This window comes from Leopardus geoffroyi, chromosome A2, assembly GCF_018350155.1.
Source record: "Leopardus geoffroyi isolate Oge1 chromosome A2, O.geoffroyi_Oge1_pat1.0, whole genome shotgun sequence".
Taxonomy (NCBI): Eukaryota; Metazoa; Chordata; class Mammalia; order Carnivora; family Felidae; genus Leopardus; species Leopardus geoffroyi.
The window spans coordinates 4,226,740-4,251,132 of record NC_059331.1 but is presented as its reverse complement, the minus strand read 5'-3'; the positions used below and the strand labels follow the sequence as shown (position 1 = coordinate 4,251,132).

Here is a 24,393-nt window from a genome sequence, read left to right as displayed (position 1 = left end):
GTAAGCAAGTAAACCAACAAAGAAAACCCTTCACAGCTGTCCTCTGACATTTTTCTAACGACATCTGCCAACATTCAAAAGGCGTATATTAGGGCCATTAATGAGGGTTGTTCTAAATCATTATTTTTTGGCACACGTCCTGTGCTCTCCTGCCAGGCGGGAGCTTACACCCCTCCTCTGCCCGGACGCCTCCCTTGATCTTCATACCCCGTGTGGGTTTGCGTCCCCGCCGCGTGGCAGCTCTGAGTGTGGGGCTGGGCCGTTGGGCCGGGCCGTCCCGTGTGCGCAGCCCACAGCCTCACCCGGGCACGGGATCAAGGCCACGAACCCGCCTGTTTGCAGGTGTGAGTCGGTGTCTGCTGCCTTCAATCAACTACTCTTTAGTCAGATGGTCTGCAGGGCACTGAGCTGAGCCCCCAGCCACCAAGTGCTTACTTAAATCGATTGGCATTCAGTAAAATGGAAAAGCTGCTTCCTCAAGCGCACTGGCCCCACGTACCCCCCCCCCCCCCTCATCGAGTACCCACCAAAGTGTAGCCATCACGCAGGGTGGGGTGTGCAGGGGGCGTGATGGAGGAAAACGGCAGAATCCACAGAGGGGGCAAATGAATGCTCGGACTCAACCATGTCCCCCAGAGCGCCCCCCACCCCCCGGGGACTGTATTTGGAGGTGGGGCCTCTACACCAGGAATTAAGGTGGAATGAGGGCCTCAGGGAGGGCCCTGATCCCACAGGAAGGGGAGGAGACGCAGTGTCGCGCGGGAGGACGCAGAGAGAAGGTGGCCGGCTGTAAGCCAAGGAGGGAGCCTCCCCAGAAGGGGGACCCCCGCCCTGTCCACGCTCTGACCTTGGCCTTCTGGCCTCCGGAACCGTGAGAGAATCACTGTCTGCTGTTTGAGCCCCCAGTCGGCGGTAAATTTCGTTATAGCGGCGGGAGCTGAGAGATTGCAGGGAGGGGACAAAACAAGGGCGGGGGAAGGTGTGGAGAGAGGGGTGGGGAGGGCGGCGGTGAGAGGGGTGAGGAGGGGGGAGCGTTATCTGAGGGGCCGGGCTGTGGGGTCTTACAGTTCCACCACCGGCCTCCAGGGGGTGTTGTAGTAGACGAGGCGGGGGCAGCCCAGCTTCTCGTACCGGTAGTTCACCACCAGGTCCTCGCGGGACATCTGTCCCCGGAAGTTGGGGTCATACGCTTCCCTAGGCAGACACGGGGAGGGGGCAGTGGATGGCCCTGCGCCGCCAGCCTCCCCCATCAGACTGTGGGCGTGCCAGACCTGTGCAGTCGTGGGAACCGAGTCCTTAAAATAAATCTCCGTGCCTCTCCTATCTCTGGCCCTCTCTCTGTCTCTCCTACTGTCTCTGTCTCTCTCTTAGGCTCTTTGTATCTCCGAGTGCGTCCCGTCACTTTTCTCTCTCCCTGGAGGTCCGTGCCCCCCCCAGGTCTGAGTGCAGGTTCACTGGCCGGGTTGGGCCTTGGCTGTGGGTGTGGACCGGAAGGTGACTGACTCCTGGCTTGTATCCGGGGGGCCGTGGTGTATAAAACACATGCGTGTCTTCGTGCTGGGGGTCGGGGTTCTCTGTTTCCCGGGTTCCAAGAAGGATCGAGTCCCACCCATCCCACCCCATGCCCACTTGGTGGCCCTGGGGACCAGCTGCACTGCACAGAGGGTCACCCTGGCCCTCACCCCCTCCTGCCTTGGCGGACAGTGTTGGGCTAACTGCCAGCTCAGAGGAACAGGTGCCCGGGCCCCATGAGCTGATGGCAGGCTGGCAAGATGGCAGAAAGGTGGCCTGGTAGGTGGGCAGACCTGAGCCACATCACAGTGGCCCTCCCACAGGCCCGGCACCTCCCCTACCTGTCCTCTCCCCACCCCGGATTCCCTTCTGTCGGGAAATCAGTTTAAAAACGATTTCTGAGTTGTCTTTGGGGCTGGGGGACAGTCAAAGGGAGGGACAATCAAAGGTTTCACCAACGGAAACCTTAGGCTCACTTCTCGATGATGTAGCTGTAGTTGTCCTGAAGGCCCACGGGGTCCAGGATGCCATTGGAACAGGCTGAGATTTTGCTGCAAGCGAGAAAAAGCGGCGAGAAGCTTCCAGAACCCACAGAGCACCAAAGGATTGTGAATTCTTCCCTTGGACGCGTATACCCCCGCCAGTTTGATTTTGGAGAACTTTCTTACTTCCATCCTCCCTACCAGGCCCAGAATCTCTCCAAGGAGCCAGAACTCGTGTGGGAGACCGACATCAGAGGCCAGGACCTAGGCGCTGGGTGTCCTGGCTCTTGAGACCATCATTTCCTGGGTTTTCTTTGTCGTGCTACATCTGTGCCTGCCTCTTTATGCAATATGGTTTATTTTGGGCCGGTTTCAGATTTTAAGGACTAGAATCATGCTGTGTGTGTCGTTTCGAATCTTCTGTTCCACATCCCTGGCACACGGCTATGATAGTCCATTGCATCGAGCCACTGCACCTGTTTATTTCCTGTCAATGGGATTCGAGCTGGCCTGCTTCCAGCTTGGAGCTATTAGGAATAATGCCGCTGAGAACATTCTGGAACCCTTGCCAATGTAAACGTGCCAGATTGGAATTGCTGGGTCAACAGATGTGTTTTCTAAAGCAGCTGAGAAACGTACATACCCGCGGCAAAGTCTGCGTGTTCCGGAGGCTGCCAGGGGCTCCCGGTCCTTACCAGTACCTGCTCCTGGCCGGGCTTTGTAAATTTCACCACGCTGGTGGATGAGAGTGATGGTCTCTAATAAAAGTTTTCATTTTCTTTTCCCTATGAAGTGAGGCTGACCGCGTTTTCGGCACCTTTTCCTATGCTTACCAGCCGTTTGGATTCCTTTCTTGTTCCTTTCTTGGAAGTGCCTGTTCAAGACTTTTGCCCATTTTTAAAAAATTAGTTTTTTTTTTTTTTTTTAATTATTAATTGGTAGGAATTCTTCATAAAGTCTCAGTAGCACGTGTGACGCTTGATCTTGGGGTCATGAGTTTGAGCCCCACAGTGGACGTAGAGATCACTTAAAAAATAAAATCTATTTTTTTAGTTTTTTATTTTATGAGGTATTTTTAAAGGTTTATTTCTTTAGAGAGAGAGTGCGAGTGGGAGAGGGGCAGAGAGGGAGAGGAGAGAGAGAATCTCAAGCAGGCTCTGCACGGTCAGTGCACGGCCTAACGTGGGGCTCAAACTCACCAACCGTGAGATCGTGACTTGACCCAAAATCAAGAGTCAGATGCTTAACCGACTGAGCCACCTAGGCACCCCCACCCAAATAAAGTCCGTTTACAAGTCCATTGCTGGTTACGCATGTGCAAATATCTTCCCCACGCTCTTTATGGCAAAAGCTATTTGTATATTGTTTAAAAAATGTTCCCTGCACATTATGTCCTTGTATATAAATATATCATTTGTTGATTCAACAAAATGTTTCCATTTGGGGGAAATGTGGTAAAATCATCACCTGTGTTTATTAGTGCCCTTGAGCAGGGGACATTGAAGCTGGCCCCGACTAGCTCCTGAGAGCCAAGCATTAAATCTGCTGGAATTTTGTGAGCCGGTGGATCATTCACGATGGTACTTGATATCCACACGGGAGTATTCACACCACAGGAATTGGCAAGGGCTGCAATTCGGGGCCTCCCCCTCCACCCAGAACTGGTTGTCACCCATTTACCAGCACGCCACTGCCTGCAGGGGAAGAGTATGGCAATTTGGCTGATCTTCTGGTTTCTTCCTTTTTTTGTGCCTTGGATTCTCGGGGCTGCGTTCCCTGGGGGTAACTATGGATACTGGAGCAAAGTTCCCCCAAAATATCAGCAACCAATTAAAACCAAAAACTGTAAGCAATTTTAATCAAAATGAGGAATTCAGGGACTCGCAAAAGACGACAAGAAAGAAAGAAAGAGGAAAGGGAAGGGAAAGGGAAAGGGAAAGGGAAAGGGAAAGGAAGGGAAGGGAAGGGAAGGGAAGGGAAGGGAAGGGAAGGAAAGGAAAGCGAACAATCACATGATTAGGAGAGAGAGCAAAGTGTAAATATCACCAAGCTGGTAAAGGAGGGAACACTGTGCCAGAAACCAAACTCAGCCTATCAGTATTCATTATTTAACTATTTCTTTTTTTTCCCCTAACATTTATTCATTTTTGAGAGATAGAGACAGAGCGTGAGCAGGGGAGGGGCAGAGAGAGAGGGAGACACAGAATCCAGGCTCCAGGCTCTGAGCTGTCAGCACAGGGCCTGATGCAGGGCTCGAACCCACGAACCGCGAGATCGTGACCTGAGCTGAAGTCAGACGCTTAGCCGTCTGAGCCACCCAGGTGCCCCATTATTTAACTATTTCTTATGAGAATGTTAAATATACATAAAAATGCACAGGAAAATGTCACCCGATTTCAACAGTTGTGAAACAACTGTCACCAAGCTTGTCACGTCCCAGTCCCCGCCCCGATATCGACACACTTACTTCTGAATGACGATCTTTTTCTCCTGGTCACAACCCACTGAAATGAGTGCCGTCTGCGGAGGAGAGAGGCAGGGATGCTGACCAGGGTCAGTGAGGGCCGCTGACGGCCCGGCTGTGTTAAGAACCCACGTGGGGACACTCACACCCAGGAGAGACAGGAAACGGTGTGCCCAGACCCTGACACAGTGACCCAGTCTCCCGGGACTCACTGTAACTGTGCCTGGCCCCGCGGAGCTCAAGCCCTAAGGGCTTGCCAGAGCTATGGGGGTGCAGTTAAGTCCCCTGTCACTAGCTTATATCTTAGTTCCAACCAGAGGCCAGTTTATAAATGTGGGACAGTACTTGGCATACAGAAGACAAACATGGATTTACCACGGGACAGAATGCAATATTCCCATCAATTTTACAAAAATCGTGGTAAAGGGGTGCCTGGGTGGCTCAGCTGGTTAAGCGTCTAACTCCTCTCCGGTTCACGTCATAATCTCATGGTTCGTGAGATCGAGCCCCACATCTGTGCTGACAGCACAGAGCCTTGCTGTCTTGGGATTCTCTCTCTCCCTCTCTCTCTCTCTCTCTCTCTCTCTGCCCCTCCCCTGCTCTCTCTCTTTCTCTCCAAATAAATAAATAAACTTTAAATAAATAAATAAGTAAATCAATAAATAAATAAACTTTAAAAATGTGGTAAAATACACATAACACGAAATGTCCCATCTTAACCATTTTAAGTGCAAAGCTCAAGGCCATCAGGCACACTCACACGGCTGTACACCCACCCCCACCAACTGTTTCCAGAACCTTCTCATCTCCCCAAACTGAGACTGTCCCCATGAGTCCTGACACCCCACCCCCTGCCCCACCCCTGGTGCCCACCATCTGTCTCTGTGGACAGGACTGCTCTGGGGACCTCAGAGAAGAGGAATCAGACAGTATTTGGACTTCTGGGATTGATTTCTTTCACTGAGCGTAACGTCTTCAAGATCCATCCATGTTGTGGTGGGTGTCAGAACGGACCGCCCTGTGTTTATTGGTTCACCCATCAGTGGACGTTTGGGTAGCTAACACCTTTTGACTATTACAAATAAGGCCACTGTGAGTATATGTGTACAGGTTTCCGGGTGGATGTGTGCGGTTTTCCGTTCTCTTGGGAGCACCAAGGAGTGCTGTCACCAGAGTTGGCCAGAGGTGTTCTGGGGATGACCGGGGAATGAGACGAGACACCTGCTCCAAGGATGGTGAGTCTTGAGGGGCAGACCTGGGGGGTGCAGTTGCGGGGCGCGAGGGGGGGGGGGTGGCGGGGGGGAAGGGAGTGACCCTGGACACTGGGACCAGATCACCTCCATTTTCAAATCCTGAACATGGGCTCGGCCAGCCCCTCGGGGAAACTCCAGGGGAGACCCACCACCGTTATTCTTAACGCTAACAACGAAGAATATGGGACAGTGAAAATTTGGGACATACCAGTGGCTTCAGGTCCACACATGAAATTTCCTTGTTGGCTACGTCCAGAGTGATGGTAGATAGTGTGGGTTTCTTTATGCTGCGAGGCAATGGGAGTGTGTATTATCACACATCAGTGTCACAAATAGTATCAGGGTTAAAAACAATCACCAACCCACCGATTTACTTATCCATCCATCCATCCATCCATTCATGATCCATCCAGGCCTCTGCTTGTCCATCCATTCATCCATTTGTTCCAGAATACTGACTGAGAGAACCTCTGCTCACATGTGGTGGCCCCACCCTCCCTTGAGTTTCTACCTCTTCTTGAGTCAGTTTTATTCATTTACGTATAATAACTTCTTGAAAACCACATCTGACATCCATTATTATTACCTAGCTACGTATAATGTTTTCTTGTTCTGTTTTTCATTGAAGTATAATTGCAATACAATATCATATTGGGGCTCCTGGGTGGCTCAGTCTGTTGCATGTCTGACTTCGGCTCAGGTCGTGATCTCGAGGTTCACGAGTTCGAGCCCCGCGTCCAGCTCCGTGCTGACAGGTCAGAGCCCGGAGCCTGCTTCGGATTCTGTGTCTCCCTCTCCTCTCTCTGCCCCTCCCCCACTCATCTCTGTCTCTGTCTCTCTCTCTTTCAAAAATTAAGAGCATTAAAAAAATTTTTTTAAAGAAATGCAATATCATCTTAGTTCCAGGCGTACAACATAGTTATTTAATGTCTGCATACATTGCAAAAGGATGGCCATTAATAGGCTAGTTACCGTCTGTCACCATACAAAGTTAATACAACATTACTGACCGTGTTACCCAGGCAGTTCAATACATCCCCATGACTTCTTTATTCTATAACTGGGGGCGTATTTCATTGTATACATACACCACGTCTTCTTTATCCATTCACCTCTAGATGGATTGCTTAGATTAGCTGGCTTCCATAATTTGGCTTTTGTAAATGATGCTGCAACAAACAAAGGGGCACGTGTATTGTTTCAAATTAGCGTTTCGGTCTTCTTCAAATAGTCAGACCTGGAATTGGGTTGTGTGGTGGGTCTCCGTTTCATTTTCTGAAGAGCCTCCGTCCCGTTCTCCAGAGCGGCTGCACCAGTTTGCATTCCCACCAACAGTGCAGGGCTCCCCTTTCTCCGCATCCTCGCCAACCCTTGTTTCTTGTGTTGTTGATTGTAGCCATCGTGATGGGTGTGAGGTGGTGTCTCGATGTGCTTTTGATCTGCGTTTCCCTGATGCTGAGTGACGTGGGGCATCTTTTCACGTGTCTGTTGGCCATCTGGATGTCTTCTCTGGAAAAGCGTCTCTTCAGATCTTCTGCCCATTTTTTCATCGCGTTGTCATTGTTGTTCTTGAGTTGCGCGTGTTCCTGACGTGTTTTGGACGTCGGCGTCTTCTCCCAGTCAGTGGGCCGCCTTTTCATTTTGTGGGTGGCTACCTTCACTGTGTGGGAGCTTTTGAGTTGGGTGAAGCCCCTCCCCTTATTCTTTCATAAGTCTCCACACTTGTCATTTTCTGTTCTACTGTTTGTGTCAATTCTCTCCTCCTTCGTCAGGATTGCGGGGTCGCCTTGTGTACTGGGCTTCTGAAGAACCAGCTTTATGTGTCACTTTGACTTTATCCTGTCTTTTTGCCCTCTGTTTAATACATTTCAGATTGTATCATCATTAACTCCCTTCTTTTTGTGGTTCCCCTGGTTCTTTAAGGTCAATGTTTACTTCATGCGTCTTCAGTCCGTTCTTCCCCCTCATAATAAAAGTGCTCAGGGCACAGATTTTCCTTTGAGTATGTTTCAGCCGTGTTGCATGGATTCTAGGATTCAAGGGTTATTTGTAAAAGCGTCTCTTACTTTCCAAGAAAGGGGGCTTTTTGTCATCGGTTTTGTTTTTCTGGCCATTCAGTTCTAGTTTTGTTGGATTATGGTCTGAGCATGTCGTCTGAAAATCTCTACTGGGAGATCTGGTTGATTTTTTTAATTGCCAAGTACATAAAAAATTGAGTTAAATATATTTTTTTAAATGTTTATTTATTTTTGAGACAGAGAGAGACAGAGCATGAATGGGGGAGGGGCAGAGAGAGAGGGAGACACAGAATCGGAAGCAGGCTCCAGGCTCTGAGCCATCAGCCCAGAGCCCGACACGGGGCTCGAACTCACAGACCGTGAGATCGTGACCTGAGCTGAAGTCGGACACTTAACCGACTGAGCCACCCAGGCGCCCCGAGTTAAATATTTTTTTAATGTTTATTTGTTTTTGACAGAGAGAGAGACAGAGTGTGAACAGGGGAGGGGCAAAGAGAGAGAGGGAGACACAGAATCCAAAGCAGGCTCCAGGCTCCGAGCTGTCAGCACAGAGCCCAACACGGGGCTCGAACTCACGAACCGCGAGATCGTGACCGGAGCCGAAGTGGGACGCTCAACCGACTGAGCCCCCCAGGCGCCCCTAGAATACTTTAGTTCCGATGTCTTAGCAAATTCCAATTATGTGATACAGTGATACAAAATTCCACATGTAGAATGAAGACTTGTTGAAATACATATTCTAGGGACCCCCTGTGCGTGGGGTCACGCAGGACGTGTCCTTCTGTGTCTGGCTTCTGTCACCACACACAGTGTCCTCAGGGTCCATCCACGTGGTGGCAGGCGGCAGGACCTCCCTCCTTCCTGAGGCTGGGTGACATCCCAGCGTGTGGATGGGCCACACTGTGTCCACCCACCTACTGGGCCGTCTGCGGATACGGGGCTGTTTCCACGTTTTGGTGATTGTGAATCAGGCTTCTGTAAACACGGGTGTGCACATATCTGTTCCAGTCCTGCTTCCCATTCTTCCGGGTGTAGACCCAGAAGCGGGATTGCCAGGTCATATGGTAATTCTATGTTCAATGTTTTGAGGAACCACCGTTTAGAAAGTGTTGCCGATTATTCTGGCCTTACTGTCCTTGGAGGGAGGGAGTCTGGATCTCGGCCCCGCGTTCCCAGATCTGTCAAGGGAACCCCGTACACAGGGGCCGCCCACTCCCATCTAGGCGACCGCGTACCTGGAGGTGAAGTTGGGGTTGGCCCTGCCCCAGTGGTGCTGCTGCCTCAGGGAGATGTTCTGTGGAACCGAGAACAAACACAACGGTGGGGCAGCCCGGGGTGGCTGAGGATCGGGGCTCGGGGGGGGACACTGAGGTAGGACGGGGCTTTGGGAGGAGGAGCCTGGAAAGCATCCAGCTGCCTCTTGATTCTAATTGTACCACCGGTGAGAGGCTTCTAGAAGTTCATAGAAATGACCAACCCCAAGCTCCTTCGTTTCCTGGCTGCCTTTGTCTGAGGGACCTGGAGTGAGGGGTGACTTTGTTTCCCCTCCTCTTTAGGAGGTGACGGGGACCGGTCCAAAAATCCCCCTGTGGCTGACTGATGCCTTGTCAGGCTCCCGTTTTGTGGAAACCTCCCAACCCTACCCTAGGCTTCTGGGGTCAAGTGCAAACTCCACGGTGTGACCGTGAGGCCTGGCTCGGCCCTGTGGAGCACCCTGGCCTCCTGTTTGGCCAGGACCCTCCTGCCCCCCCGCCCCCCGTTTCACCTCCATCCTCGTGCCTCAGTTTACCCAGCTACCCAGATTTCCCTGGGGCTATGTTAGGCTCTCTGTCACATCCTCCTGCTTGTCCCCTGTGCTTCCTGCCTGCAGGGAGCAGGGGAGGGGCGGGGAGCAGCAGGGCTGTGTCCTCTCCAGAAGCTTTAGCGCCTTATCCAGCCATGGGCGGGCGAAGAAGGAAGTTCAGGCCGAGGAAGCCTTCAGGCGGCCGGACCTGGCTGGGCCCAGTCAAGGCTGTGCCCTTCCCTGCACTGACCTGGTCCTGGGGCGGGGGCGCCACTCACCAGTCTGTGCTTGGTGTTTCCGTCATGGGTGTAGCCGTCCTCGTAGATGGCCACCTGCAGCCCCAGGGAGTGGGGGTTGCTCACCATTGCCTGGTGGGGGGTGGGGGGTGGGGAAGGAGACGCACACCATTTACTGGGGCCGGGGGACACAGAAGGGCGCCACTGGGGTCTCACCACAGGGGACCCCTGTGCCCCTTCGCACTAAAAACCAAGCTTGCTCTGCAAAGGCAGCCGCCCCTCCGATCCCCATGCCCCCGCCCCACCTCGTCTACCCCCCAGCGTGGCCTCTGAGCCCCGGCACTGCAGACAGCTTGGAGCTGCGGGACCCAGACCCGTCCCTGCTGGTGGGTCTGCACCCCCCCCCCCCAGAGGACCCCCCAAGCAGGCCCGTCCTGCGCAGGAGGCCGAGGGGAGAGCCCGAGATAAGAGCCGGAGCCAGCCTGGCCTCCCCTGGCTGGACTTCACCCCATGGCCTTACATTAATCCGCACCCTCCCCCCGAGAGTCTGGGCTTGGCCACTTGGGTTTCAGGTCTGGGGACCCCCACTGTCTCTTGAGCACCCCCCGCCCTGTGAGGGGAGGCGGGAGTCGGGACTGCTGGCCGGAAGCACAGAAGCGGGGTCCGGCTGGGCTAAGAGGAAGAGGAGTGGGAAGCATAGAACAGCCCAGAAGCAGGATGGAGAAGGAGGCACGGAGGCCCCCCGGGAAGGAGGCCAGCCGGGCGGAGGCCGTTTCTGCACAGCGTCACGGGTGAGGGCTCTCCCCGGCGGTGCCAGGGGACTCGCAGGGCCTGCGACGCTGGGGGGACCCCAAGTACCAGAAGCACCGGGTGGCGTCAGGAGGAGGTGGCCTTACCATTGGGACCGGTGACCTGCCTGGCCGCGGAATCATGAGCGCTGTGAGCTGCAGTTTGCTGTTCATGTCGATGCTGTACATCCTGTTGTCAAATTCTCCTTGCAGAAGCTCTACCTGGGCAGAAACGCCGCGCAAATCAATCCGTCGCATCAGATTCGCGGGGGCGGGCAGGCAGCGGTCTCCCCTGGGGATGGAACCTTCTAGTCTTTCATGCACGCCACTGTCTTCCCTGCCGGATCCTGCAGCACCCCCCCTCCCCCCCCCCCCCCGTAGAGCCTCGCGGCCCACCCCATTGCAGACGAGCCTCCTCTTTCTAGAAGTCTCCCCACCCCCCCACCCCCCCACGCCTGATTTTTGCCACAGTTGCTTCTTTGCCAAGTGCGCATCCCTAGGTGATGTAACTTGGTCCGGCCCGTTTTCAAACGTTGTTCTAAGCCCCTTGCAATCCACAGGCTCCCCCCTCACCCCGCCCTCTTCGTGTCTCTTCATCTCTGAAGCCCCCCGGCTGCTGGACCCGTAGATTCTCACAGTCTGGATTTTCCTGGTGCAGGTGGGCGTTGGAGGATGGGTCTGTTATTACACTTTGGCTTATTATCTAATACTGTGTGATTTATCTTTGCTGCCCAGCTTTCATCTGGGGGATTTTTACGTTTTGCTTTTTTTTTTTTTTTTTTTTAACATTTATTTATTTTTGGGAGACAGAGAGAGACAAAGCATGAGCAGGGGAAGGGCAGAGAGAGAGGGAGGCACAGAATTGGAAGCAGGCTCCAGGCTCTGAGATGTTGGCACAGAGCCTGACACGGGGCTCGAACCCACGAACTGTGAGATCGTGACCTGAGCCAAAGTCGGACGCTTAACCGACTGAGCCCCCCAGGCGCCCCTGCGTTTTTGTTTTTGTTTTTAAAGTAGGCTGTAGCCCAACGTGGGGCTCAAACTCACAACCTGGAGATCAAAAATCACAATGCTTTTCCGACTGAGCCAGCCAGGCGCCCCGTCACCCGTGGGTTTTTGTTACACTGTATAGTTGCTGGTTTGGGTGGGGCTTTTGGTGGGGGTGGGATTTGGGAAAACTACTAGCTAATGGCACAGCCTTTTTCCCCAGAAGAGTTCAAGGGCCCACAAGAAAATCCCCATGGCTGGGGACTGATAGTTTATTGTGGCAAGTAGAGGAAAGAAGAAAAAAATCACTCCCGTCTCCATAGATCGATACACTCAGTAGTTGCTTCCCATATCGCTAAATGCCGTGGATCCAAAGGCCATTTGGAAATGGACACCCTAGGGGCACCTGGGTGGCTCAGTCGGTTAAGCGGCCGACTTCGGCTCCGGTCATGATCTCACAGTTCATGGATTCAAGTCCTGCATCGGGCTCTCTGCTCTCAGCACGGAGCCTGCTTCAGATTCTGTGTCTCCCTCTCTCTCTGCCCCTGCCCCATGTTCTCTCTCTCTCTCTCTTCTCAAAAATAAGCGTTAAAAAAAAAAAAAAGAAAGGGTGCCTGGAACTTTGATCTAAACAGTTACGATCACATACTTTGCAAACGTCAACTTGGAGTTGGGGATCCATGAGAATCTCCTGAACGTTCATAGGGCACCTCTGGAAATCAAAAGCTGGAAACATCGGATCAGGGAGCGGGGTCAGTATTTCCACTTGCCCCACATCAGTGAACATCACGGCTGCCTCTTGGGACCAGATGTTTTGCCCTGAAAACTAAGAGAAAAGCAACTTGGGAGATCGGGTCGTTCTAAGTGTTTTTTGAGGATGTAAATTTTATCTCACGATTCAGGTTTAAATTTAGAAGGAAGACCAGATAAAGTCATCAGTACGCTTCATTCATTCCTTGGTGATTAACGATGGAAACTCCGTATTTCCTCAGCAGAGAGGATACACAGGAAATAATTCTAGACTTATCCACAGGTCCCGGACCGCTCTGGAAAGTTGGATGAAAGCTAATGACCCTCCCCCAGAAAATGCCGTGGTTGTCAAGAATGTGTCAGTGTGACGGGGTCCTGGGTGGCTCAGTCGGTTAAGTGTCCGACTCTTGGTTTTGACTCAGGTCATAATCTCACAGTTTGTGAGTTCGAGCCCCATATCAGGCTCTGTGCTCATAGCGTGTAGCCTGCTTGGGATTCTCTCTCTCCCTCCTTCCCTCCCTCCCTCCCTCCCTCCCTCTCCCTCTCTTTCCCTCTCTTTCCCTCTCTGTCTGCTCCTCCTACGTTCACTTTCTCTCTCAAAAATAAATTAACTTTAACAGTCCTCACGTTTCTTTTCTGGGTTAGCTGCTAATGAGTTACGGGCCCTTAGGAAAGAGAGAAATCTGAACTTCAGTTTTTCCTCTCTTGTAAAAGTTGGACGAGATTATCTCCTTCCTGGGGTTTTGTGAGAGTGAAATAAAATTAGACAGGCATAACGTAAAAGGGGATGTGAAATAACTCTGGCATCACCGCTTCCGGTCTCTCTGTGACTCAGTTTTCCCGTCTGTCCAATGGGGACAATACAAGGTTCTTCGACTTCTTTTTTTTTTTTTTTTTTTTTTACGATTATTTGTTTATTTCTTTTTTAGTTATCTCTACCCTCAACGTGGGGCTCGAACTCCCAGCCCAAGATCAAGAGTCACATGGTCCGCCAACCAAGCCCCCCAGGTGCCCCCGAGGTTCTACTTCTAAGACGATGGTCGGGATTAAATGGGGTTAACTGAGGGAAACCGCTCAGACCAGCACCTACTATATCCTGAACGCCCAGTAAGTTTTAGCTGCTGTGGCCGTAAATCCCATATTAATTAAAATCATTAAATGATTGCCGTTGTTATTAAAATACCAGTACTATTCTCATAACTAGAGTGATTTCCCGCCTTCAGGAAAAGGATCGGCAGTTTGAGAACGAGACCGTAATTCCTCACCGACACGGCGATAAACAGCACTTTGTACCTACTTTGATTAGAGAACTTGGCAGGATTCCGAGGCTGCCATAATACAAACTGTTCTCCCGAGTTAAAACTGCCAGTTCATTCTGATCTAGGAGAAAAGAAACAAGACAGAACAAAATGGAAATGAGGGCTGTTTCCGTGGACAAAACTGTAACAAATCTAACAAGTTGTTAAAAAACAATTACGCCCGATGCCATCATATAGACCAGGGGTCAGCAAACTTCTTTTGTAAAAGGCCAAATGGCAGGGGCGCCTGGGTGGCTTGGTTGGTTAAGCGTCCGACTTCAGATCAGGTCACGATCTCGCGGTCCGTGAGTTCGAGTCCCGCGTCGGGCTCTGGGCTGACGGCCCAGAGCCTGGATTCTGCTTCGGATTCTGTGTCTCGTCTCTCTCTGCCCCTCCCCCACTCATGCTCTGTCTCTCTCTGTCTCAAAAATAAATAAACGTTAAAAAAAATTTTTTTTTTTTTAAAAAAAGGCCAGATGGCAAATGTTTTCTGCTTTGCTGGTCAGGTGCTTTGTTACAAGTATTCAGCTCTGTGACAGCAGCTACAGACCAGTTGTAAATTAACGGACATGATTGCGTTCTAAGAAAACTGTATTTTTTTTTTTTTGAAGTTTGTTGATCTTGAGAGAGAGAGAGAGAGAGAGAGAATGAGCAGGAGGGTAGGCGAGAGGGAGGGAGACAGAGAGTCCCAAGAAGGCTCTGAGCCATCAGCACCAAGCCTGATGGGGGGCTCGAACTCACGAACCGTTGAGATCATGACCTGAGCAGAAACCCAGAGTCGGATGCTAAACAAAAAATTGTTTTCTTCCGTGACTGAACTAACCGGTCCTCCACGGGTGGGCCTGGAGGTTGTTTCTGGTCTTTCGCAGACACAGAGTTCCAAGGAACACGGGAGAGCATTAAAAGGTTTTTTGAAAGGGTCAACATGACCGGATGTGTATTTTTATTCTTAAAAAAAAAAAAAAAAAAAAAAAGACAAACAAGGGAGATTTCAGAAAAAGTGAGGCTTAAGCTGAACCTTGGGGAAAGCCTCTGATATAGAAAAGTGGAGGTGTGTTTGAGGAGCGGGGAGTGAATTAATGTACTGAGGGTTTCTCGACCTTGGCGCTAGTGAGGTTAGGGACCAGATCCTTCTTTGCGGTAGTTTGGGGGTGGGGGTGGGGTGCGTCCTGGCACTATAGGATGTTAAGCAGCATCCCTGGCCTCTACCCAGTAGATACTAGGAGCACGCCCCCCGATGAGACAACCACGGATGTTCCCAGACACCGCCGAGTGTCCCCAGGTTGACGAAATGGGGACTTGGCTGTATAACAGGTAAAAGGTTTCAGGTATGCAGGAAGTAATCGTATTTGTAATATTAAGAAGAAAAATTCCTCTAAGGGACCATGCACCACTGGTTTAATTATAAGGAAATGCTGTATCATGGATTTCTATAATTATGAGTTAATTTTAAATAGATACAGGGACATAGATAGTAGGATGTAATGCAACGATCAGCAAACAGAGGGAAATAGTGACTTGAAACTCAAGCGACGGCCCCCTTCGCCCAGTTTACTCCACTATTTGCCTTTCCAACCCACGAACCGTGTGAGAATTACTCAGGCGAATGTCATCTTTTAAGACAGCACCAGGACAATGATTTGGTTGCAAAGAAATCCTGGGGATGCCAGCTGGTGGGGGTTGAAACGTGTGCCCTCCAAAAAGACAGATTGGCATCCTAACCCCCAGGACCTCAGCAGGTGACTGTATTTGGAGATCAGGTCTTTCCAGACGTGATCAAGTCCCAGTGAGGTCATCAGGGTGGGTCCTAATCCAATATGACTGGCATCCTTATAAAAAGGGGAAACATGGGGCGCCTGGGAGGCTCAGTCCGTTGAGTGTCCGACTTTGGTTCAGGTCATGATCTCTCAGTTCGTGGGTTCGAGACCCGCGTTGGGCTCTGTGCTGACAGCTCAGATTCTGTGTCTCTGCTTCTGATTCTGTGTCTCCCTCTTTCTCTGCCTTGCTCCACCCCCCCCCCCTCAAAAAAACATTATTATTTTTTTTTAAAGGGGAAATATGGACATGGAGACATGCCCAGTAGGGGGCACAGTGTGCAGACATAGGGGACGAGGACCGTCTACAACCCAGAGAGACAGGCCTGGGGCACATCCTGTCCTAGAGCCTCTGTGGGGGGCACGGGCCAGCCCACATGTTGATGTCGGACTTCCGGCCTCTAGAACCTTCCCCCCACCCTCCTTCCCCGGTTTGTGGGCATTTGTGGTAGCGGCCTTAGGAAGGGAGCACCCGATGAACGGTCCATCGTGGTGAAAAGGCACAATAGTTTATGGCGGGAGCTGCTCTCGAACGTGCGATGATCACACTGTGGTTTGGTTTGGGCCGGACTGGATCTGGCGGGGTCGGCGGCGAACAAGCCCAGTGTAGGGCACCTTCTAGAAAGCTACCCGTAGGCTGGCCACGCACTGGCAGCGATGTTGTGGATGGTGATGTTGGCTTCCGAAACGGAAGAATACGAGATGCGGGGTTCTTCATCCATGGGGACAGGGTAAACGAGCTGACCTATGAGACGACAGGGCAGGATAATGAGGAAAGGGACCCCCGCCGCCCGCCCACCCCAGCCCTTGGTTAGCGACTCAAGTGGTAACCGAATGGAGGCAAACACGGCCCGGGGCCGCACCGCCATGGAGCGTCGCACAGAATGCGCTTAGGTTTGAGCAAAGCAAGCCTGGGTGGGCAGGAACGCCGGGTACCGGCTGCAGGGTTCCGGAGAACCGCTTTTCTCACTGCGGGAGGCGTGAATGCCCTGGAATGCCTTTTACTATATGTGTAACATGGAATCAGAGCTTCCTTTCTGGAATGAGCGCCCCGAATGCACCAGTCAGCCCTGAGCCCTTTCCTTGCGTGGGGTGGGGCTGGGTGGGGTTGGGGGGGGGGGGGACAACGGTGTTCAGGCGGCCTGACTGGTGCTGTGAAGCAGGCTGCGATTGTAGGTGCCCCTGCAGCCACATTGTGCCCAGGGGGCCCTGACAGTCCGCCTTCCCGGGGTGGGGCTGCCTTCTGTTCCCTGTCTCATGCTGGCTGGTGGGCTGGGGCTCATGTAGCAGGCCAGCCGGAGGTGCGGTGACTTTTCCCGGCCAGGGGAAGCCCTGAGCCACGTCCCAGAGTCGTGAACCTGTGGTTCCTGGTTGGAAGACCAGGGTTGTCCTAGGTGACTGGGGTGAGGGGTGACTTTCAGAACCTGCCTGCATGGCCCTAAAGACTAGAGGAGGCAGGAAATGGGGTGTGGTGGGGTGCTGGACACAGCGAGGGCTCACAGTGGGAATGGGTTGGTCCCAGTCTGCTCAAGCCAAGGGAGAGAAAAACCCACTGTGCTTTCCCCACCCGAGGGGACACCATGGGGACACCGAGGGCGGCCCCAAGCCCGGGCCTCGCTCACCTGCGTTTCCAGAAACCAACAGGCTCTTCTCAAACCAGAAGATCAGAATGCCTTTCTGGCCCGGGGTGATGAGGATGTCAAGGGTCCCGTTGTAGTCAAAGGGCAGCCCCAAACTGCGGTTCAGGGGGTGTTCTGAGTAGCTGAACATAGCCTGAGAGAAAGAGATCGCTGAATCCCGGGGGGTGACAGAAGGAGTCACTGAGTCGAGGGCATCCGCGAGCTTGGTCACTGGGGCTTCCTTCAAGCCTTATTATCGGGGCCAGTGGTTCTCACTGGGGCGGCCCTGCCCCCAGGGGACACTGGGCGATGTCTGGGACGTGTGGGGCAGTCGGGACTGGGGGAGGTCCTGGAGTGGTCGATGAGGCAGGGGTGCTGTCCCACACCCACAGCGCCTGGGATGGCCACAAACAACTATTCCTGCCACAGGGCACGCAGGGCTGAGGCGGAAGAGCCCTGCCCCCTCCCTCTGGGCTGCCAGAGACACAGCGCTCAGGGCAGGATGGATGGCACGCGGCCCCCAGTGCCCCCACCTCGAGGACACGGGGGCCGGGCCCGTCTGCATGACCCACTGGGCCTGTGAGCGCGCATCGGGCCCGACCCAGGCCCCCTGTGTAATACGCCGGCTGGCTCCGGTCCCCTGTCCCCGGGCTGGGCTGCCGGATGGCAGAGGAGCCAACTAAGACAACACGGCAAACACGAAGGAGGTCAGACTTGAATCGCTGACAGGGGAGGCCAGAGACAGTGCGGAGCTCCCGGCCACCCCTCCCCCATGTTGAGGGCCGTGGGGTCAGGCGAGGGGCTCCCCTCACTGCAGAGGGAGCCCCAAACCAAAGGCTCCTAAAGTTTCAGGCACTCAGGGGCCAGGGGGAAGGGAAGCCAGGAGCGGAAAAGCACTGAGCACTGAGTACTGAGTGCTGAGTACCAAGCAGAGAGATGTGCCCTGCTGGTTTCTTCCTTCTCCTTAAGGAGGCTGTGGTCAAGGCACCTCAACAGACTTCAGCTGGACTACAGACAGAGACCTAGGGTCAAGGGCCCCGTGGCGAGGAATGCAAACGTGCAGCGAGCAAACCCCCCAGTGTAGACGCCTGCCAGCCAAAGCCTCTGGGATTGTGGGTAGGCAGGCCTGAGAAATCGTGCGCCGGTGGTAACCACGTGTACACCACCGCACTCACTCCAGAGCGACGCACGGCCCAGGGAACCTTATGCTAATGAGGGCACTCACGTGGGGACGGGACCACGCACCTGATCAGGGGGTGAGGGGCTTTCAGCCACGGAGGTCAGCCCAAATTCTGGAAGCTTCCTCACAGCAGGGCTCCCCTGAACCACAGAGCTGTACATCCCACTTACAGTATCTGAAATGCCTGGGTACCGACTGTACCTAATCTTTTTCTGACTTAATATCTTTTTCTTCAAATGCACTTTCCAGTCTTATTCTAAAGGGTATCTGTGATATCTGTTTCATATGCCAAGTCTCTGAATACACATGAAAATAATCTTTAGCCAATGGTTCAACATGAAACATTTAAGACGATCTTTTGCGCGGTCAGTGACACATGCACCACACCTTGTATTGTATCCCTAGTGTTCAGCATAGTGCTTAGCACTTCCTGGACACCACTTAAATACTGCCAAGTGCATGACGGAGTGGACAAATGAATGCGGGCGGAGATGGCTGGTGGGCGTGTGAGTGGGTAGGTGGGTAGATGGATGCATAGGTAGGCAAATGGATGGATGAACGGCTGAGTAGGTAGGTGGAGTGGTGGGTGGATGAATGGATGGACAAGTAGGTAAATGGATGGATGGGTAGGTGGATGGATGGATGGATGGATGGATGGATGGATGAGTAGAGGGATAGTGGGATGGATGGATGGGTGGATGGATAAGTAGGCAGGATAGGTGGATGGATGGATGGATGGATGGATGGATGGATGGATGGATGGATAGGTGGATGGATGGATGGATGGATGGATAGGTGGATGGATGAAGGGATGGGTGAGTAGAGGGATAGTGGGATGGATGGATGGATGGATGGATGGATGGATAAGTAGGCAGGATAGGTGGATGGATGGATGGATGCATGGATGGATGGATGGATGGATGAGTAGAGGGATAGTGGGATGGATGGATGGATGGATGGATGGATGGATGGATGAGTAGAGGGATAGTGGGATGGATGGATGGATGGATGGATGGATGGATGGATAAGTAGGCAGGATAGGTAGATGGATGGATGGATGGATGGATGGATGGATGGATGGATAAGTAGGCAGGATAGGTGGATGGATGGATGGATGGGTGGATGGATGGATGGATGGATGGATAGTTAGGTAGATGGGTACATGGATAGACAGGTAAATGAAAAGCTAGATGGATTTCAGACATGAAAATCCAAGTGTGTGAGTTTTAACGAAAACCTGGCTTAGGGCAAAGGTCACTTAAGTCTTTCATCCCAGTCCAAAGCTACTCACCTTCCCTTGGTCAATGAGAAGCAGCCCAACCTGTGACAAGGAGTGAAAGTAGAAGACCCCACCCAAAGACCCGACTAGTTCTGCCTGTGAAACAAACAGAAACACACCACATATGAAGAAATCATTAACATGTGTTTGATTTTAACTCCAGACTACCTAATAAGCTAAAATGAAGGAAAGTCTATTTTGTTCTGGTCTATTTCCCCTCTAGGGAAATGTAGCCTGTAGGACAGAACCTTGAATGAAGGCAGCCTTGTTTGGGGGGTGCTGGGGGATGTGGTGTGACCCAGATTACCAGATACTTGCTTAAATCATTCCCTCCTGCCTTGTTTCCTCATGCCTGATTTCTGGTTGGTCAGCAAAGTGTCTGGAAGCCAAGTGGAGGCATGAGGTCACCCAAGGGCCCTAACCTAGGGGCAATGGGACAACACAGCTGGCTGCCTCCAAACATCTCCAGGTAAGAGAGAGAAAGACTATTATTTTATTTAAGCCTCTTAAGTCATTAAGGGGAATTTTCTAATATAGACAGTGCCATGAACTGAACTGTGTCCCCCCACCAAATTCGTATGTTAAAGTCATAACCCCCCGTCTTAGTCCATTTTGGCTGCTAATGGACATTTTGGCTGCTTAGTGCATTTTGGCCAAAATGCCACGCAGTAGCTTATAAACAACAGAAGTTTATTGCTCACAGTTGTGAAGGCTGCAAATCTGAGGTCAAGGTGCCAGCATGGGTCACGTGAAGGCCCTTCTGGGTTACAGTCTTCTTGCTGTGTCCTCACAGGGCAGAAGGAGGCTGGCAAGCTCTCTGTGGTCTCTTTTATAAGGGCGCTAATCCCAATCATGGGGACTCCACCCTCGTGATCTAAATGCTCCTAAAGGCCCACCTCCTAATACCATCACATAAACCACTAGAATGGCAGCACATGCATTTTGGGGGGAGGGACACAAACATTCAAACCAGCAACCCCGATGGAATAGTCCTTGGAGGTGGGGCCTCGGGTAGGTAATTAAGTTTAGATGAGGTCATAAGAGTGAAGCCCTGATGATGGGGTTAGCTTCCTCATAAGAGACACTAGAGTGTTCTCTCTTCTCTGTGTGAGGACACAGTAAGAAGGTGGCCATCTGTGAGCCAGGAAGAGAGCCCTCACCAAGGGCTGAATCTGCCAGCGTCTCGATCTTGGACTTTGCAGCCTCTAGAACTAGGAGAAATAAATGTCTGTTGCTTGAGTCACCCAGTCTGTGGGGTCTGTTGTGGTGGCCCAAGCTGACCAAAGCAGGCAGTCAATGCATCCCAACTGGCAGGAGTTGCCCATCAGCTCCCCACCAGACATGCCAACTCCTTCCCTGCTGGCAGAACCCCAAGGGGATGAATCACGATTGCTTGGAATCTCAGCCCTTCGGCACAAAAATAACAATAGCCACACATGCACGCGTGCGCGCACACACAGCAGGAAGACTACTGTATTAATAATTGGTGTTTGAGTGAAGGGGACATCGCGGAGAAGAGTAAACATCACCTAGAACTTGACCTTCTCCCCTGGGGAGGGGAGGAGTGCATTTTTGGTTGTACTTAGGATAGTTGTATTGTGTTGGGCAGAATGACGACCTTGTCAGTGTCTTTATTTGGAGATGAAGTACGGAGATGTGTATGGATGCCAAGCTGACCAGGGGTGGACTCGTGTTGGTTCGTTGTATGTGTCAGCTGGATGGAGCTAAGGAATGCCCAGGGAGCCGGTAAAACATTATCTCTGGGTGTGTCTGTGAGGGTGACTCTGGAAGAGATTAGCATTCAATTCAGTAGACCCAACAAAGAAGGCCACTCTCACCAGTCTGGGTGGGCATCACCCAATCTGTCAGGGCCTACATGGAACAAAGAGGAGGAGAAAGGGTGAATTTTTCTCTCTTCTTGAGCTGGGATGTCCATCTTCTCCTGCCCTTGGACACAAGAGCTTTTGGTTCTTGGGCCTTCAGACGCTGGGAATTGCTGTTGCCTGGTTCTTGGGCCTTTGTCTTCAGACTGAACAGCACAACCAGACTTCCTGGTTCTCCAGGTCACAGATGGCAGACTGTGGGGGCTTCTCTGCCCGCATAACCATGTGAGCCAATTCCTATTATCAGTCTGTCTGTCTGTCTATCTATCTATCTATCTATCTATCATCTACCTATTATCTATCACTTTATCATCTATCTATTATCTATTATCTATCATCTGTCTATATTATCTGTCATCTATCTATTATCTATCATCTATCTATATTATCTATCACCCAACTATTATCTATCTATCATCTGTTTATTATCTATTATCTATCATCATCTATCTGTCTATATCTAGCTATCTATCATCTATGTATCTATCATCTATCTATGTATCTATCTATCATCTATTACCTATCATCTGTCTATGTATCTCTCTATCATCTATCATCTATCACCTATCTATTATCTATCATCTATCTATATTATCTATCATGCAGCTATTATCTATCATCTGTCTATTATCTATCTATCTATCATCTACTACCTACCTACCTTTCGGTGTTTCTAGTGATGACAGTTTTCAACGAATCACACATGTTAACCCTGAGTCCTTCTAGGCCTACTTTCGGATGAAAGTATGTGGTCCGTTAGGTTCTAGGCTCCCTTGGGCCTCCTGGGCAGGGCAGAGAAATAGCGTCTGGGACACAGAGTTTGTGAGCAGAGTAGATTCTTTCTTCCTTCCTTTGCACATACTTCCCGAGTGTTTGGGGGGTGAGGCCATTCTCTGCATCAGAACAAAATCTCCTCATCCCCTGGGCTACCCCAGCAGCCTGTCCACTCCAGCTGTTGGGATCCCAGCTCTGCCCTGCACTCCTCTGGGCCCTCAACCCTCTATCGGTTTCCCGGGGCTGCCATGCGCTTGATGGCTTAAAACCACGGAAATTTACCGTCACCTTTGTGGAAGCCAGAAGTCTGGTGTTGGCAGAGCCGGCTCCTGCCGAGGCTGAGGAAGAAGCCACGCCACACCTCTCTTCCAGCTCTTGGTGGTGGCCAGTAATCCTCGGCATCCCTTGGCTTGTAGCCGCACCCCTGCCGGGTCTCCCTGCGTCTTCACACGGCCCTCTTCTCTGTGTGGGTCTCCCCATGTCCTCTCCTTTTCTTACAAGATACCAGTCCCTTTGGATTTAGGACCCATCCTGGTCCAGTGTGACCGCATCTTAACTAACTATATCTGCAAAGACCCTGTTTCCAAGTAAGGTTACACTCTGAGGTCTCTGGGGTTCTGGATGAACCTAATTTGGGGAGGGTGGGGCATATATTCGACCCAGGACAGTTCTCCCGTCTGTGTAATTGGGATGATGATAGTACCTGATGGTACGGATCTTTGGATGGGCCTGGGGTTAAGGGCCATAATTATTGTGCAGCCTTTACTGTGGCTTTACCACGGTGTCCTATGACCTAACACCTTTTGTATCCTTTCCTAACTCCCTAGTCTCCCTAGCCAGCTCCTTGGACCTTGAATTTCCCCTACCCTCCCAGCCAGCTGGACTCTTTAAAGAGAGAAAAGCCCTTGGCCACCCAGCGACTGCTGATTAGCCCCACCACGCAGGAGGTAAATATCTATTTGTTGATTTTGCTGTTCACGTTCTTACCAAATTGAACATACCTGTCTTTCGTAGGCAAACTTCTGAAATGTGTATCCCCGGGTGTTTGAGAAATACACATTGGTCTGAGATATCTGATCTCCATGCAAATAAGCAAACACGGAATTACTTATATCCTGGAAGAACAGACACATAGAAGTCTCTTTACTTTTTTTCCTAAATTTTTTAAATGTTTGTTTATTTTGAGAAAGAGAGAGAGACAGCAAGCAGGGGAGGGGCAGAGAGAGGGAGAGAATCCCAAGCAGGCTGAGTGCTGTCAGCACAGAGCCCCACATGGGGCTCAGACTTACAAACCCTGAGGTCATGAACTAAGCCGAAATCGAGTCAGACGCTTAACCGACTGAGCCACCCAGGTGCCCCATAAAACAGTCTCTTTAAAAGCAGAGAAAGGGTAGAGCTTGCAACTGACAGACACATACGTTCTAGAGAGTCTAATGCACAGCATAGCGATGGCAGGCAACAATATGTATTACCAATTTCAGAGTTGTTAAAAGACTAGATCTTAATTGTTCTCACCACACACCAAAAAGGGTAATCGTGTGATGGAGGTGTTAGTGAATGCTATGATGGCATTTACTGCCACCTATACGTGTGTCAGATCAATACACTGTGCATCTTAAATTGACACAGTGTTGTATCTCAATTATATCTCCATGGGAGGGAAAAAAAAAAGGAGATAGATGTCAGTGGTCACACTGCTGGGTGTTTATCCTAGAGATGAAAACTTCTGTGCGCACAAGAATGAAACCTTCACGGCAGCTTTGTTCGTAATAACCCCCAAAATGGAAACAACCAAGTTCACTCCATGGAGTATTACTCAACAGCGAAGCGGAGTGGGTTCAATACGAGTTTCCGGAGCATTCTGCCGAGAAAAGCTGGTCCCCAGAGTCACATGTCATACGGTCCCATGTATAGAACACTCTTGGAATGATGAGGTTATAGCGAAGGAGAACAGCTTAGTGTTTGTCAGGGGTTGGGGACAGTGGGGCAGGGATGGATGGAGAGCTTTGGGGTGATGGAACAGCGTAGTATCTTGAGGGTAGTGGCAGTTCTGGGACTTCACACGTGTGACTTCAAACGTGGCATAGAACCAGACACACGTGTTATTTCCATGTCGCTTTCCCAGTTTTAGTTTTTAGTATTTTTTTTAACGTTTGTTTATTTTTGAGAGAGACAGAGACAGAAGACAGAGCACGAATGGCGGAAGGGCAGGGAGAGAGAGGGAGACACAGAATCTGAAGAGGGCTCCAGGCTCTGAGCTGTCAGCACAGAGC

The 24,393-nt window shown here is 51.4% G+C and overlaps 1 protein-coding gene and 1 long non-coding RNA gene across 4 annotated transcripts in view; one reads left to right on the top strand and one right to left on the bottom strand.

Moving 5' to 3' along the window:
- Positions 1-24,393, bottom strand: part of CATSPERD (cation channel sperm associated auxiliary subunit delta) — a 44,213-nt gene that overhangs the window by 6,327 nt on the left and 13,493 nt on the right. The window contains exons 7-19 of one of the 2 annotated variants that reach the window (XM_045491672.1): positions 23,122-23,235; positions 19,476-19,559; positions 17,008-17,158; positions 16,035-16,130; positions 13,571-13,653; positions 12,173-12,349; positions 10,645-10,758; positions 9,791-9,880; positions 8,965-9,023; positions 5,920-5,998; positions 4,462-4,514; positions 1,989-2,063; positions 1,066-1,194 (exon numbers count right to left, since the gene is read on the bottom strand). In XM_045491672.1, coding sequence (XP_045347628.1) covers positions 1,066-1,194; positions 1,989-2,063; positions 4,462-4,514; positions 5,920-5,998; positions 8,965-9,023; positions 9,791-9,880; positions 10,645-10,758; positions 12,173-12,349; positions 13,571-13,653; positions 16,035-16,130; positions 17,008-17,158; positions 19,476-19,559; positions 23,122-23,235 — 1,304 coding nt within the window. The remainder of the gene's footprint in view (positions 1-1,065; positions 1,195-1,988; positions 2,064-4,461; positions 4,515-5,919; positions 5,999-8,964; positions 9,024-9,790; positions 9,881-10,644; positions 10,759-12,172; positions 12,350-13,570; positions 13,654-16,034; positions 16,131-17,007; positions 17,159-19,475; positions 19,560-23,121; positions 23,236-24,393) is intronic. The other variant, XM_045491673.1, reaches the window with a different exon arrangement.
- LOC123605175 lies at positions 530-24,345 on the top strand. Of its 2 annotated transcripts, XR_006715640.1 has the most exons (4): positions 530-912; positions 5,569-5,693; positions 22,948-23,067; positions 23,835-24,345. It is a non-coding gene; the product is annotated as an uncharacterized LOC123605175 (long non-coding RNA). The 2 variants fall into 2 exon arrangements; XR_006715641.1 differs by lacking the exons at positions 22,948-23,067; positions 23,835-24,345 and adding an exon at positions 13,203-13,564.